The following is a 14,467-nucleotide window of genomic DNA, read 5'->3' as shown; positions in this document are numbered from 1 at the left end:
GTCTTGTTTCACGACATCTGTATCTTTGGGGTAAATACCCAGGAGTGCAATTGCAGGGTCATAGGGAAGTTCTATGTTTAATTTCATGAGGAATCTCCACACTGTTCTACAAAAAGGCTGCACCAACTTGCATTCCCACCAACAATGGAAGTGGGTTCCCCTTTCTCCACATCCTCTCCAACACATGTTGTTTCCTGTTTTGTTAATTTTGGCCATTCTAACTGGTGTAAGGTGATATCTCAATGTGGTTTTAATTTGAATCTCCCTGAGGGCTAGTGATGATGAACATTTTTTCATGTGTCTGATAGCCATTTGTATGTCTTGATTGGAGAAGTGTCTGTTCATATCTTCTGCCCATTTTTTGATATGTTTGCCTGTTTCGTGTGGGTTGAGTTTGAGGAGTTCATTATAGATCCTGGATATCAACCTTTTGTCTGTGCTGTTATTTGCAAATATCTTCTCCCATTCCGTGGGTTGCCTCTTTGTTTTTTTGACTGTTTCCTTTGCCGTGCAGAAGCTTTTGATTTTGATGAAGTCCCAGAAGTTTATTTTCGCTTTTCTTTCCTTGGCCTTTGGAGACGTATCTTGAAAGAAGTTGCTGTGGCTGATATCGAAGAGATTACTGCCTATGTTCTCCTCTAAGATTCTGATGGATTCCTGTCTCACATTGAGGTCTTTTATCCATTTTGAGTTTATCTTTGTGTACGGTGTAAGAGAATGGTCGAGTTTCATTCTTCTACATATAGCTGTCCAGTTTTCCCAGCACCATTTATTGAAGAGACTGTCTTTTTTCCACTGTATATTTTTCTTGTTTTGTCAAAGATTAATTGACCATAGAGTTGAGGGTCCATATCAGGGCTCTCTACTCTGTTCCACTGGTCTATGTGCCTGTTTATATGCCAGTACCATGCTGTCTTGGTGATCACAGCTTTGTAATAAAGCTTGAAATCAGGTAAGGTGATGCCGCCAGCTTTATTTTTGTTTTTCAACATTTCCTTAGCGATTCGGGGTCTCTTCTGATTCCATACAAATTTTAGGATTATTTGCTCTAGCTCTTTGAAGAATGCCGATGGAATTTTGATCGGAATGGCATTAAAAGTATAGATTGCTCTAGGCAGTATAGACATTTTAACAATGTTTATTCTTCCGATAAGAGCATGGAATGGTCTTCCATCTTTTTGTGTCTTCTTTAATTTCCTTCATGAGTGTTCTATAGTTCCTCAAGTACAGATCCTTTACCTCTTTAGTTAGACTCCACCCCCAAACTACTAGATCTTCTACAGCAATTCAGCAACGTGGCAGGATACAAAGTCAATGTGCGGAAATCAGTGGCTTTCTTATACACTAACAATGAAAATACAGAAAGGGAAATTAGAGAATCGATTCCATTTACTATAGCACCGAGAACCATAAGATACCTTGGAATAAACCTAACTAAAGAGGTAAAGGATCTGGAGGTTTTTATATTTGTTCACTTTTGTTTTTCTCTCTTGCCTTGACCACTTTTTATGGTTTTTGTAGGTTGAGAGAAAAGCAAACTGCACCCTGACCTCCCTCACAGAGAGAAGCCTCAGTCTGGCTTCAGAGCTCATATAAATCCCCCCTTGGCCACTGGCAGAGCAGGTTCCCAGTCTGGGGACTCAGGATTTTTTGCTTGTACCCTAAACCATGGCAGAGGCGGCTGTCTGGGCAGCTCCAGACTGCCAGAGAAGTTCCAAGCAGCGATCGCACACTGAGATTTTCCCTCTGGCCCAGGCTGGGAGTGCATGGTCTTTCCGGTCCAAGAGCACCTGGATGGCATTTGTTTGCACCTCTCTCAGGGAAGGGCACAGAGCATGACTTGGACTCTGATGGCATCACAGGGCACTTGCGTGGGGAATGCAAAAAGGCTGTGCTTCTGTTGGCTGGTGATGCTCCCTGCCCCTCACGGAAGCTGGGCGCCATGCACTCTCAGGTGCGCTGGTGGTTCAGGGACCAAGACCTGGTTTCTCTGCCGCACTCTTTCTGACTCTGTGCCAGGGGTGGCTCTCCTGGGTCTGGGGACTTAAGCCCCTGACCCTAACACCCCGATTCCCACAATTTCCCCCCAGTGATCCTTTGCTCTTTTTGAGTGCTTTCTACCAGACTCCCGAGTTAATGCTGGTCCCCAGGCGCAGGGCACTCTCGTATTGGGATATTACTTTCCATTGGGTTGCCTCTGGTAGCTCCCTCCCCCTTTTGTTTATCTTCCGATATCAGTCTGACTTTCCCACTCGCTTTACCTGCCCACTGACGTCTTCTGCTCCAGTAGAGATCCAGACGTGTATATTCTGATGTAGGCTGTAGGGTGATTGGAGATCTTTGGAAGGTAATCAGCTCACTTTAGTGTACAGGTTGAAAGGGCGCCTCCTCCTACTTCCCCGCCATCTTGTCTCCCCCCCAATCTCACATCTTCTTTATCCATTAATTAGTTATTGATCCTTTGAACTCTCTCCATATTTAGGCTATTGTTGATAATGCTGCTATATATGTTGGGGAGCTTATAAAACTTCATATAAGTATTTTTGTATCTTTTGGGTAAATATCTAGTAATTTAATTACTGGATTCTAGGGTATTTATATTTTTTAACTTCTTGAGGAACATCCAAATTGTTCTCCAGAGTGACTGCACTAGTTTGAATTTCCTTTAGCATAGCAAAAGTGTTCTCCTTTTGCTGCATCCTCACCAATAGCTGTTGTTTCTTATATTATCAATTTCAGCCATACTGACAGGTGTGAGGTTTTATCTCATCATGGTTTTTGTTTTCATTTCCCTGATGATGATTCCTGAGCATTTTTTTCATATGTTTGTTAGCCATCTGCATGTCCTCTTTGGAAAAATGTTTATCCATCTTCGGTCCATTTCTTAATTGGTTTGCTATTTTTGGATATCAAGCTTGATCAGTTCTTTATAGATTTTTGGATACTAACCCTTCATCAGGTATGTCATTTGAAAATATAATCTCCCATTGTTTAGGCTGCTTTTAGTTTTGTTAATTATTTCCTTTGCTATACAGAAGGATTTTATCTTGATTAAGTGCCAATAGTTCATTTTTACTTTTGTTTACCTTTTCTTAGGGGTTGTGTCTAGGTCCATGCTGAGATCAAAGTGGTTGCTGTTTCACTGTTCTGCATGTTGCTGCCCAATTTTCCCAAGACTTTTGAATAGACTGCCTTTTTTTTTTCTATTGAATATTCTTTTCTTCTTTGTCAAAGACTAGTCGACTAAATAGTTTTGGCCCATTATTTGGTTTTCTATTCTGTTCCAATGATATATATGTCTATTTTTGTGTCAGGACCATACTATCTGAATATCTATAGTTTTGTAATATAGCTTGAGTTCTGGAATCTTGATATCTTCAGTTTTATTTTATTTTATTTTTTTCATTTCCAGGATTGTTTTGGCTGGCTAATCAGTGTCTTTGTGTGTACATCAAATTGTAGGATGGTTTGTTCTAGCTCTGTGAAAAATGCTGGTGGCATTTGATAGAGATGGCATTAAATGTGTAGATTTCTTTCAGTAGTGTAGACATTTTTAAATGTTCGTTTTCCCAATTCACAAGTATGGGATGCTTTTCCCTTTCTTTGTGTCTTCTTTAATTTCTTTCACAAATGGTCTTTGGTTTTTTGAGTATAGATCTTTTACCTTTCTAGAAAGTTTCATTCATTGTCATCTTATTGTTTTAGTTTCAGTTTCAAATGGGATCAATTTCTTGATTTCTTTTTCTTCAGCTCTATTACTAGTGTATAGAAATGCAACAGATTTCTGAAAACTGCTTTTATATACTGTAGCTATGCAGAATTCATGCATTAGTTACAGCAATTTTATGGTAGTATAGCTGTGGTTTTACTAATAGAAAAACATGTCATCTTTAAATGGTGAATATTTTATGTCTTCTTGTCAAATTGGAGTTTCTTCCTTTTTTTCTTCTTTGATTACTGATGCTAACACTTACAGTAGTATGCCAAACAGCTTGTTCCTGATATTATGGGAAAGGATCATAATGTTTTCCCATTAAGGATGATATTAGCTGTGATATATATATATATATATATAGAAACCCAGCAGAAGAGGGACAATAATAAAACCATATATATATATATATATATATATATATATATATCCTTTATGATGTTGAGATATGGTCTATTTATCCCTGCATGGTTGAAGGTTTTTATTAATAAAGGATTTTCTAATTCGTCCAATGTTTTGTGTGCCTCTATTGACAAGATTATATGGTTCTTCTCCATTCTTGTCTTAATATGGTGTATGATGTTGATCCATTTGTGAATATTGAACTATCCCTGCATCTCAGGAATAAATCTTACTTCATCCTGGTGAATAATTCTTTTAATGTATTGTTGAATTTGATTTTCTAGTATTTTATTGAGAATTTTTACATTGGTGATCATCAGTGATATTGACCTTTAATACCGCTTTTTTACAGGATCTCTCTCTGCTTCTGGAATCAAGGTAATTCTGGCTTAATAGAATGAGTTTTAAGTTCTCTTTCCATTTCTATCCCTTGGAGCAGTTGGAGAAGAAGATGTGACTCTTATTGAAGTGTCTGGTAGAATTCCCTTGGGAAGACATCCAGTCCTGGACTTTTGATTATCGGGAGATTTTTTAAAATTTTTTCAATTTGTTTATTTTCAGAGAAACAGTATTCATTATTTTTTCACCAAACCCAGTGCTCCATGCAATCTGTGTCCTCTATAATACCCACCACCTGGTACCCCAACCTCCAACCCCACCCCCGCCACTTCAAACCCCTCAGATTGTTTTTCAGAGTCCATAGTCTATCGGGAGATTTTTGATCACTGATTCAGTTAATTTGCTTGTTATAGGTCTGTTCCAATGTTCTATTTCTTCTCGGTTCAATTTTTGTTGTTGGTAGGTTTCTAGGAATTTGTCTGTTTTTTTTCCCTTGTTTCCAAGTTAGCTGACATAATTTTTCATAGTATCCTCTTATGATTGTATGTGTTTCTGTGGTGTTGATTGACATCTATCCTCTTTCATTAATGATTTTATTCTTTTTTTTTCTGTTTTCTTCTTGATAAGTCTGACTGGGGTTTATAAATTTTATTAATTCTCCAAAAGAACCAATTCTTAGTTTTGTTAAACTATTCTATGTTTTTATTGTTTTGTTTGTTTGTTTCTGTATCACTTATTTCTGCTCTGGTTTTATTATTGTCCCTCTTCTGCTGAGTTTAGGTTTTATTTGCCTTTCTTTTTCTTATTTTTTTAAGTATAAACTAAGGCTCTGTATTTAGGACCTTTCTAAATTCTTGAGGTAGGCCTGTATTGCAATATACTTTCTTCTTGCAATTGCTGTGCTGCATCTTAAAACTTTTGGACTTTGTGATTTCATTTTCATTTGCTTCCATTTTTTAAATTTCTTCATTAATTTCCTGGTTAACACATTCATTCCTTAGTAAGATGTTATTTTAACCTCCATGTATTTGGGATTTTGCAAGTTGTTTTTTCATGTGGTTGACTTAGGTTTCATAGTGTTGTGATCTGAGAAAAATTGCATGGCATGATCGCAGTCATTTTGTACATATTGAGGGCTGATTTATGACACAATCTGTGATCTACTCTAGAGGATGTTTTATGAGACCTTAAAAAGAATGTGTATCCTGCTGCTTTAGAATGAGATGTACTGGAATATATCTGTCATGTCCATCTGCTCCAGTGTGTCATTCAGATCCATTGTTTTCTTGTTGATTTTCTGCTTAGATATCTGCTCATTGTTGTAAGGGGGTGTTAACATACCTTACTATTATTGTATTACTGTTAGTGAATTTGTTTTTATTTACATTTAATTGATTTATATATTTGAGGGCATAAATATTTACAATAGTTAGATCTTCTCCTTGGATAAACCTCTTAATTATGATATAACACACTTCTCCATATCTAGTTAAGTGTTTGGATTGAAACTTATTTTGGCTGATGTTGAGTATGGTTACTCCAGCTTTCTTTTGAGGTCCATCATCATGATAGATTGCTCTCCATCCCATTACTTTCAATCTGAAGTTGGTATATGTATATGTGTGTGTGTGTGTGTGTGTGTACAGATACTATGAAATATTATTACTCAGCCATCAAAAATGAAATCTTACCATTTTCAATGACAAAGATGTTATGTTAAGTGAAATAAGTTAATTAGAGAAAGAGAATTATCCAATGATTTCATTTATATGTGGAAATTAAGAAACAAAATAATGGGTCATAGAGGATGGGAAAGAAAAATAAATTAAGATAAAAACAATGATAGATACAAGCCATAAGAGATTCCTATCTGTAGGAAACAAACTGAAGTATGAAGTAGAGGAGGTGGGTGGATGATGGGGTAACTGGATTATGGGCATTAAGGAGGACACATGATGTAATGAGCACTGGGTGTTATATGTAACAGATTAATAACTGAACTCTACCTCTGAAACTAATGGTACACTATATGTTCATTAACTGAATTTAAATATAATAAAAATAAAATAAAAAGAATCTCTTGTAGGCAGCATATAGATGCACTATTTTTAATCCGTTCTGACATTCTGTCTTTTGATTGAATAATTTAGCCCACTTACATTCAAAATTATTATGGATATGTATGAATTTAGTTCTATTATGCATTCTGTAGAGTTGGAGTTGCTGGTGATGTTCTTTAGTCCTTTCTCATCTTCATTTTTGTTTTGTTTTGTTTTCTTTTGTTTTCGGCCACTCAACTCAAAATGTCACCTTTAAATTTTTTTCAGATGTAGTTTAGTGGTCATGAACTCCTTTAGTATTTTTTTTGGGAAACACTATATCTCCTTCTATTATTAATGACAGCCTTACTGGATAAATAATTATTAGCTCTATATTTTTCCCATTCAGCATATTGTATATTTCTTCCACTATTTTCAAGGCCTGCCATATTCCTGTGGACAGATCTGTTGCCAACCTGATCTGTTTTCCCTTGAAAGTTTTTGACTTTTTCCTTTGCTGCTTTCAGCATTCTTTCCTTGTCTGTATATATGGAGAATTTGTGAGGTGCATTTTTGTTTATTTTTAATTTATTGTTATTACATCATCATCGTCATTATTATTTATGTTGGGATCTAGAGTTTTTAACAAGCAGACCAAAACATACCAAGTATATAGACATTTTCCCCTTTGTTTTTGTTGTTGTTTTGTTGAATTTAATGGGATTTCTCAGATTTTCATGTCTGTGTCTTGTCCAGATTAGGGAAGTATCCAGCTATAATTTGTTTGAATACATTTTTTGCCACTTTTTCTTTCTTCATCTTCTGGGACCCTAAGATATAAATGTTATTACATTTTTTAAAAAGTCACCAATTTCCCTAGATTTACCTTTGTGTTCCATGACTTTTGTTTCTCTCTTCTTTTAAGCATCATAATTTTCTATTATTTTTCTCTTCTGGATTACTGTCACCTCTCTTTCATCCATCATCATTTTTATGGCCTCCACTTCAGATTGCTTGTCAGTTACAGCATTTTTAATTTCAGCTTGACTAGATTTTATTTCTTTTCTATTTGTAATGAGAGATGTTCTGTGTCTTCTATGTTTTTTCCAAGCCCAACTAGTATACTTATAGTCATTGTTTTAAATTCCAGATAAGACAGCTTACTTATATCTGTATTGATTCAATCTGTGGCCATGGGTTCTGCTTCCTGTTCTTTCTTTTGGGATGAATTTCCCTCTCTCATCATTTGGTATGGAAAAGAAAAGAAGAAAGAAACAAAACAAAACAAAACAAAACAAAACAAAAACAAAACAGAACAAAAAAAAAAAGGGAAGAAATCTATATCCTTGGTATGTTTTGGTCTGCTTGTTAAAAAATTCTAGATCCCAAAATAAATAATAATGATGGTGATGTAATAATAATAATAAAGTAAAAATAAACAAAAATTACATATATATGAAGTGTATATATAGAAATAAAAATAAAAAATAAAATAAATAAAATTTGAAAAAAAAGAAAACAGAAGAAAAATAACAATAGCAAATAAAGAGTAAAAATAAAATGGCACCTAGATACTATTTTACCCTAGAATTAAAGATTTACAGCACTTTATGAAAAGTAAACTTCCTGTGAGCAAGTTGTTCATTGTGGTCTTCAGAAGGAAAGACCTATTGTGCTGATTGTCAGTGGATTTGCCCTAGTGGAAATGCACCTCCAAGGCAGAGGTGGGCAGGGATTTGTGTAAGCAGCTCTGGTCTTCACTATGTGGTGCTTTTTTGTTTGTTTTGTTTTGTTTTTCCCCTTGCTTAGCACTGATGGATAGGATGAATATTGTGATACCTTTCTCTCTAGCTTTGGAGATGAATGTTTGTGCCCCACCTTCAGGGAGCCCCACATAAGAACAATCAATCTATGTTCTCAGTTTCTATTAGAGCCCTATGCTCACATTGCCTGTGACTGAGGTTTTTATCTCAGGCATGTGACTGACTTTCACATCTCCATATTTTAAGGAATGGCATCCCATGGGCCAGTGCTGATCGTTCAAGAGAGGGTCTCACCATGCTTTTGTTGTTTGTTGTGTTGTCTCAGGAAAAGCGTTCCCACTATTGTTGTTTTGCCATTTATGTCAAAACAGAGCAGAAATCCAGCACAAACACTCACTGCTCTCAGCTGGCTTCCATTCTCTTATCTCTGGGAACATTGCAGCACATAGGAGCTGCTCATTCATGTAACCCAGGGGATCCTCAGACCATAGTGTTACACCTGTGAGTTCACGTCACTTTGACACCTAAGCATCTTTAAGCAAGACACATACCTCACTGTAGTAACCTTCTAAAAGCTCATATTTTGTGCTCTACTGCTTATAATACTTTTCTGTAGACTCCATTATCAGGGTCCCTCCCCACTGCCTTATCCAAGCTATATATCTTGTCATTTTTCTACTTGTAGACTTGCAGTTTTTGTTTTTTCACATCTTCAACTGATTTATTCAGTGTTCAAAATGATTTGACAACTATATAGCTGTGTTCAAGGGGTGAGATATGTTTAAGGTACCCTTAATTCTCCATCATGTTAAGTTCTCCTTCTACATTTTTGTTATTATTGTAACTGAATTTTATGACAGAGGGATAATTCACATATTTGGTGAACTCAAACTTATTTAGAATGAAAATAATTTTAAATACACAAAAACAAACAAACAAAAAGGAATAAGTAAAAGAGATGTGTCATAACACAGTGCATAATATCATGTAACTACTGGGAATCAGGTGAACAGAATGCACATATTTTCTCAAAGCACTTGAACATAGTCGTGAAAGCTACAAAAAAAATTAAAGAGTAAGTTCTCATGAAAAGGGCTTACTTAAACTAGTGTTTTTGGAAGTTGTGTGAGACGGATGAATAAAATTGTTTTGTGAAAACAGTATATGACAAAATAACTCAAAGTATATTTCTGCAGAAAAAAGGAAGGAAAAATGATACTTGCTAAAAAGTTTGATTTGACAGGTTTTTTGAGCAGAAATCAAGGCACATGAATATATATCTACAATATGAACTGATAGGCTACTATAATTCCAGAAATATTGGACTTAATTATTAAAAAAGCACCTTCTAATAGTCATAAAATTATATTCAAATGGGTCTGTAATTTAATTCATTTATATTGATTTATAATGCCTACATATATGATATAATTTCTGACTTTGTTAATAGCTATATTTATGTAGGAAAATACACATCTTATTAAAGTCATTACAAAATTCATAATTCTCACAAATTGAGAAGATTTTTGTAAAATAGATTTCACATATTTAGACATAGATGTTTGCCTCATAAAATTTTATCTAGGAGGAAAATTGTGAGTTTTTTTCAAAATAATTATTTATTGTTTTTAGATTTTTTTAGAAGTATTCATTTGAGAGAAAGAGAGTGCAAGAGAAGAGGGAGGGTCAGCAAGAGAGGGAGAAGCAGGCTCCCCACTGAGAAGGAAGCCCAGTGTAAAGCTTGATCCCAGAGTCCTGGGATCAAGCTTCCTGAGCCAAGGCAGCCTGTTAACAGATTGACCTACCCAAGCACTCTGATTATCATTACTATTTTAAGTTTCAGAGTCTCCTGAATAAATCACAGATAATGAATTAATGAGAACTTGTTTTTTATACTTTATGTGTGTCTGTCTTTAGGGAAAACTAAATTAATGCCCTATGGAATATAATAACCAAACTTCCACAGATTTCTTCTTATCGGGGTTGTTTCCACCATCAAGAATTGGTTTGATCTTCTTCATTGTCATTGTTCTCATTTTCCTAATGGCCCTTTTTGGCAACCTGTCTATGATCATCCTCATCCTTGTGGATACTCATCTCCACACACCAATGTATTATCTACTTAGCCAGCTCTCCCTCATGGACCTGAACTACATCTCCACCATTGTCCCCAAGATGGCTTTTGATTATCTCTCTGGGAACAAGACTATTTCTTTCATTGGGTGTGGGGTTCAGAGCTTCTTCTTCTTGACTTTAGCCGGTGGAGAGGGATTATTGTTGGCTTCGATGGCCTATGATCGCTATGTGGCTATTTGCTTTCCTCTCCACTATCCCATTCATATGAATAAAAGAATATGTGCTTTGATGATAATAGGATCTTGGATAATGGGCTCAATCAACTCCTGTGCCCACACTGTATATGCCCTCCATATACCTTACTGCCGATCCAGGACTATAAACCATTTTTTCTGTGATGTCCCCGCCATGTTGACTCTGGCCTGCATGGACACCTGGGTCTATGAGTACACAGTGTTTGTAAGCACAACACTCTTGATTGTGTTTCCTTTCATTGGCATTGCATGTTCTTACGGCCGGGTTCTATTTTCCATCTGCCACATGCAGTCAACAGAGGGGAGGAAGAAGGCTTATTCGACCTGCAGCACCCACCTAACTGTGGTGACTTTCTACTATGCACCCTTTGCTTACACTTATTTACGCCCAAGATCCCTCCGATCTCCAACAGAGGACAAGGCTCTGGCTGTCTTCTACACCATCCTGACCCCAATGCTCAACCCCATTATTTACAGCCTGAGAAACAGGGAGGTGATAGGTGCCTTGAGAAGACTAATTCAAAAGATGTGCTCTATAAAAATGTAGAGTAAGTTCTCATTAGTTCTGTGGTCTCAGAAGTAGATTACTTGCACCTTGTATATTCTTTAGCAATATTATTCCAGGATAGAAGGCAAGGAATAAAATAAATTAGAATATTAAAATAATTGAAATTTTATAAAATGTATATGTTTCATCACTCTTTTTGTTTTCTTTTTTTTTAAAGATTTTATTTATTTTATTTCAGAGACAGAGATCACAAGTAGGCAGAGAAGCAGGCAGAGAGAGAAGAGGAAGCAGGCTCCCTGTTGAGCAGAGAGCCTGATGTGGGGCTCGATCCCAGAACCCTGGGATCATGACCTGAGCTGAAGGCAGAGGCTTTAACCCACTGAGCCACCCAGGCGCCCCTCTTTTTGTTTTCTTTGTGATAATTTTTCAACTAAGGTAAAGGTCATTATTTCTTCCTTTTGGGCTATAAGGTTTTGCTAAGGGATGCCTGGGTGGCTCAGTTGCTTAAGCAGCTGCCTTCAGCTCAGGTCATGATCACAGCATCCTGGGATCAGGCCCCACATTGGGCTCCTTGCTCAGCAGAAGCCTTCTTCTCCCTCTGCCTCTGCTGCCACACTGCTAGCCTGTGCTCACTCTCTCTGACAAATAAATAAATAAAATATTTTTAAAAATAAGGTTTCCCTATGTCTGGCTTGGTGCTTTATGTGGAGTCTGCATGAGACTCTCCCTCTCTCATTTTGCCCTGTCCTCCCTAAAATAAATAAATAAATCTTTAAAAAAAATAAGGTATTCCTAATATGTAGAAGTGATCATGGAAACAATCCAGCTTGATGGTATTATCCAGTGTATTACTTCTAATATACTTAGTATGTATCCTCAAAATATTGAAAAGAGAAGAAAAGAAGAATACATGTTATACCATTGCCAGATTTCTATAAAATTTCTATAAAGAAAATTCCTATAATTTTCTATAAAGATTTCTATAAAGAAAAATAATATATCTAGTATCTACTTATCAATATTGATATATGGTTATTTGTTTTATTTCTGTTAAAGTTTACTCTTTAATAGTGGACACTGGCTCTCCTGATTGATATAATATGATAGTTATAGAGATTAAGGATAATATTCTTCATGAACTTAGAAGTCCTCCCACATTAGAAAAGAAATGAAATTTATATTTTTTTTAATGAGAGGGACCCTAGGGGAATCTAGATGAATCATAAGAAAACAACTTATTTCAGGTGTACCACAGTATAAACAATTATGATTGAGGAGATGCAACATGGGTTATTAAATAACAAGAACTATTGTATGAAAAGATTGATGGAGGGTGCCTGGGTGGATCAGTGGGTTAAGCCTCTGCCTTCGGCACAGGTCATGATCTCAGGGTCCTGGGATCGAGTCCCATATCGGGCTCTCTGCTCAGCAGGGAGCCTGCTTCCTCCTCCTCTCTCTCTCTGCTTGCCTCTCTGCCTACGTGTGATCTCTCTCTGTCAAATAAATAAATAAATAAAATCTTAAAAAAAATAAAAAAGAGGGAGGAGTCAAGATGGCGGAGAAGTAGCAGGCTGAGACTACTTCAGCTAGCAGGCTGAGACTACTTCAGCTAGCAGGAGATCAGCTAGAGAGCTTATCTAAAGATTGCAAACACCTGCAAATCCATCGGCAGATCAAAGAGAAGAAGAACAGCAATTCTAGAAACAGAAAAACAACCACTTTCTGAAAGGTAGGACTGGCGGAGAAGTGAATCCAAAGCGACGGGAAGATAGACCCCGGGGGGAGGGGCCGGCTCCCGGCAAGCGGCGGAGCAACGGAGCACAAAATCAGGACTTTTAAAAGTCTGTTCCGCTGAGGGACATCGCTCCAGAGGCTAAACCGGGGCGAAGCCCACGCGGGGTCAGCGTGACCTCAGGTCCTGCTGGGTCACAGAAGGATTGGGGGTGTCTGAGTGTCGCAGAGCTTGCGCATATTGGAACGGGAAAGCTGGCTGCAGAGACAGAGCCAACAGTAAGCTCGCAGCTCGGAGTTGCCTTGAACCGGTCGCAAGCTCGGTGAGCTCGGAGCGCGGCCGGAGGTTAGGCAGATGCGAGTTACTAGGAGCTGTTCACTGAGGGCGCACTGGGGAGCGGGGCCTCGGGCTCTCGGCTCCTCCGGCCAGAGACCAGGAGGCCGCCATTTGTGTTCCCGTCCTCCGGAACTCTACGGAAAGTTCTCAGGGAACAAAAGCTCCTGAAAGCAAAGCGAAAGTGTAATTTCGCCTGGGGCAAAGACACTTGAGAATCACTACACCAGGCCCCTCCCCCAGAAGATCAACAAGAAATCCAGGCAAGACCAAGTTCACCTACCAAGGAGTGCAGTTTCAATACCAAGGAGAGAGCAGCAGAATTCCAGAGGAGGAGAAAACAAACCACGAAACTCATGGCTTTCTGCCTGTGATTTTTTAGTCTTGCAGTTAATTTAATTTTTTTCTTTTCTTTTTTTTTCTCTTCTTCTGCTAAAATTTTTTATAACTTTTACCCTTTTCTTTTTTAACGTTTTTAACTAGATTATCTAATATATATATTTTTTCTTTTTTATACTTTTGTTTATTCATTTTCTTTTTTTTAATTCTTTTTTTTTCTTTTTTTTCTTTCTTTCTTTTTGAACCTCTTTTTCTACCCAAATCAGAAGAGATCCTAATCTCTTCAATCTTTTTTTTTCTTAATTCTTTTTTTAATACTTGATTGAATTTTTAATTCAATCTCTTTTTTTTAATTCTTTTTTTTCTTTTATTTTCTTTCTTTCTTTTTGAACCTCTTTTTATCCCCAAATCAGAAGAGATCCCAATCAGAAGAGATTGGGAGATCCCAATCAAGGGAGATCCCAATCAGAGGAGATCCCTCACCCAATCGTGAGGGGGGAGAAATCCCCCCTCATGATTTGGGATCTCTTCTGATTTGGTTAAAGCATATTTTCCTGGGATTGTTGCCACCCTTTTAGTATTTTACTTGCTCCTTCATATACTCTTAGCTGGACAAAATGACAAGGCAGAAAAATTCACAACAAAAAAAAGAACAAGAGGCAGTAAAGAAGGCTAGGGACCTAATCAATACAGACATTGATAATATGTCAGATCTAGAGTTGAAAATGACAATTCTCAAGGTTATAGCCGGGCTTGAAAAAGGCATGGAAGATATTAGAGAAACCCTCTCCAGAGATATAAAAGCCCTTTATGGAGAAATAAAAGAACTAAAATCTAACCAAGTTGAAATCAAAAAAGCTATTAATGAAGTTCAATCAAAAATGGAGGCTCTCACTGCTAGGATAAATGAGGCAGAAGAAAGAATTAGCGATATAGAAGACCAAATGACAGAGAATAAAGAAGCTGAGCA

The 14,467-nt window shown here is 37.0% G+C and overlaps 1 protein-coding gene across 1 annotated transcript; it reads left to right on the top strand.

The window, feature by feature from the left end:
* Positions 1-10,193: 10,193 nt before the first annotated feature.
* On the top strand, positions 10,194-11,132 carry LOC122900553 (olfactory receptor 2L8-like). Its single transcript, XM_044239309.1, has one exon. The coding sequence runs from the start codon at positions 10,194-10,196 to the stop codon at positions 11,130-11,132; it is 939 nt and encodes a 312-aa protein (XP_044095244.1).
* Positions 11,133-14,467: the final 3,335 nt, after the last annotated feature.

Source organism: Neovison vison, chromosome 1 (assembly GCF_020171115.1).
Source record: "Neovison vison isolate M4711 chromosome 1, ASM_NN_V1, whole genome shotgun sequence".
NCBI classification, from domain to species: Eukaryota; Metazoa; Chordata; class Mammalia; order Carnivora; family Mustelidae; genus Neogale; species Neogale vison.
Note: the sequence above shows the minus strand (reverse complement) of the source record. Positions and strands in the feature narration are given on the sequence as shown.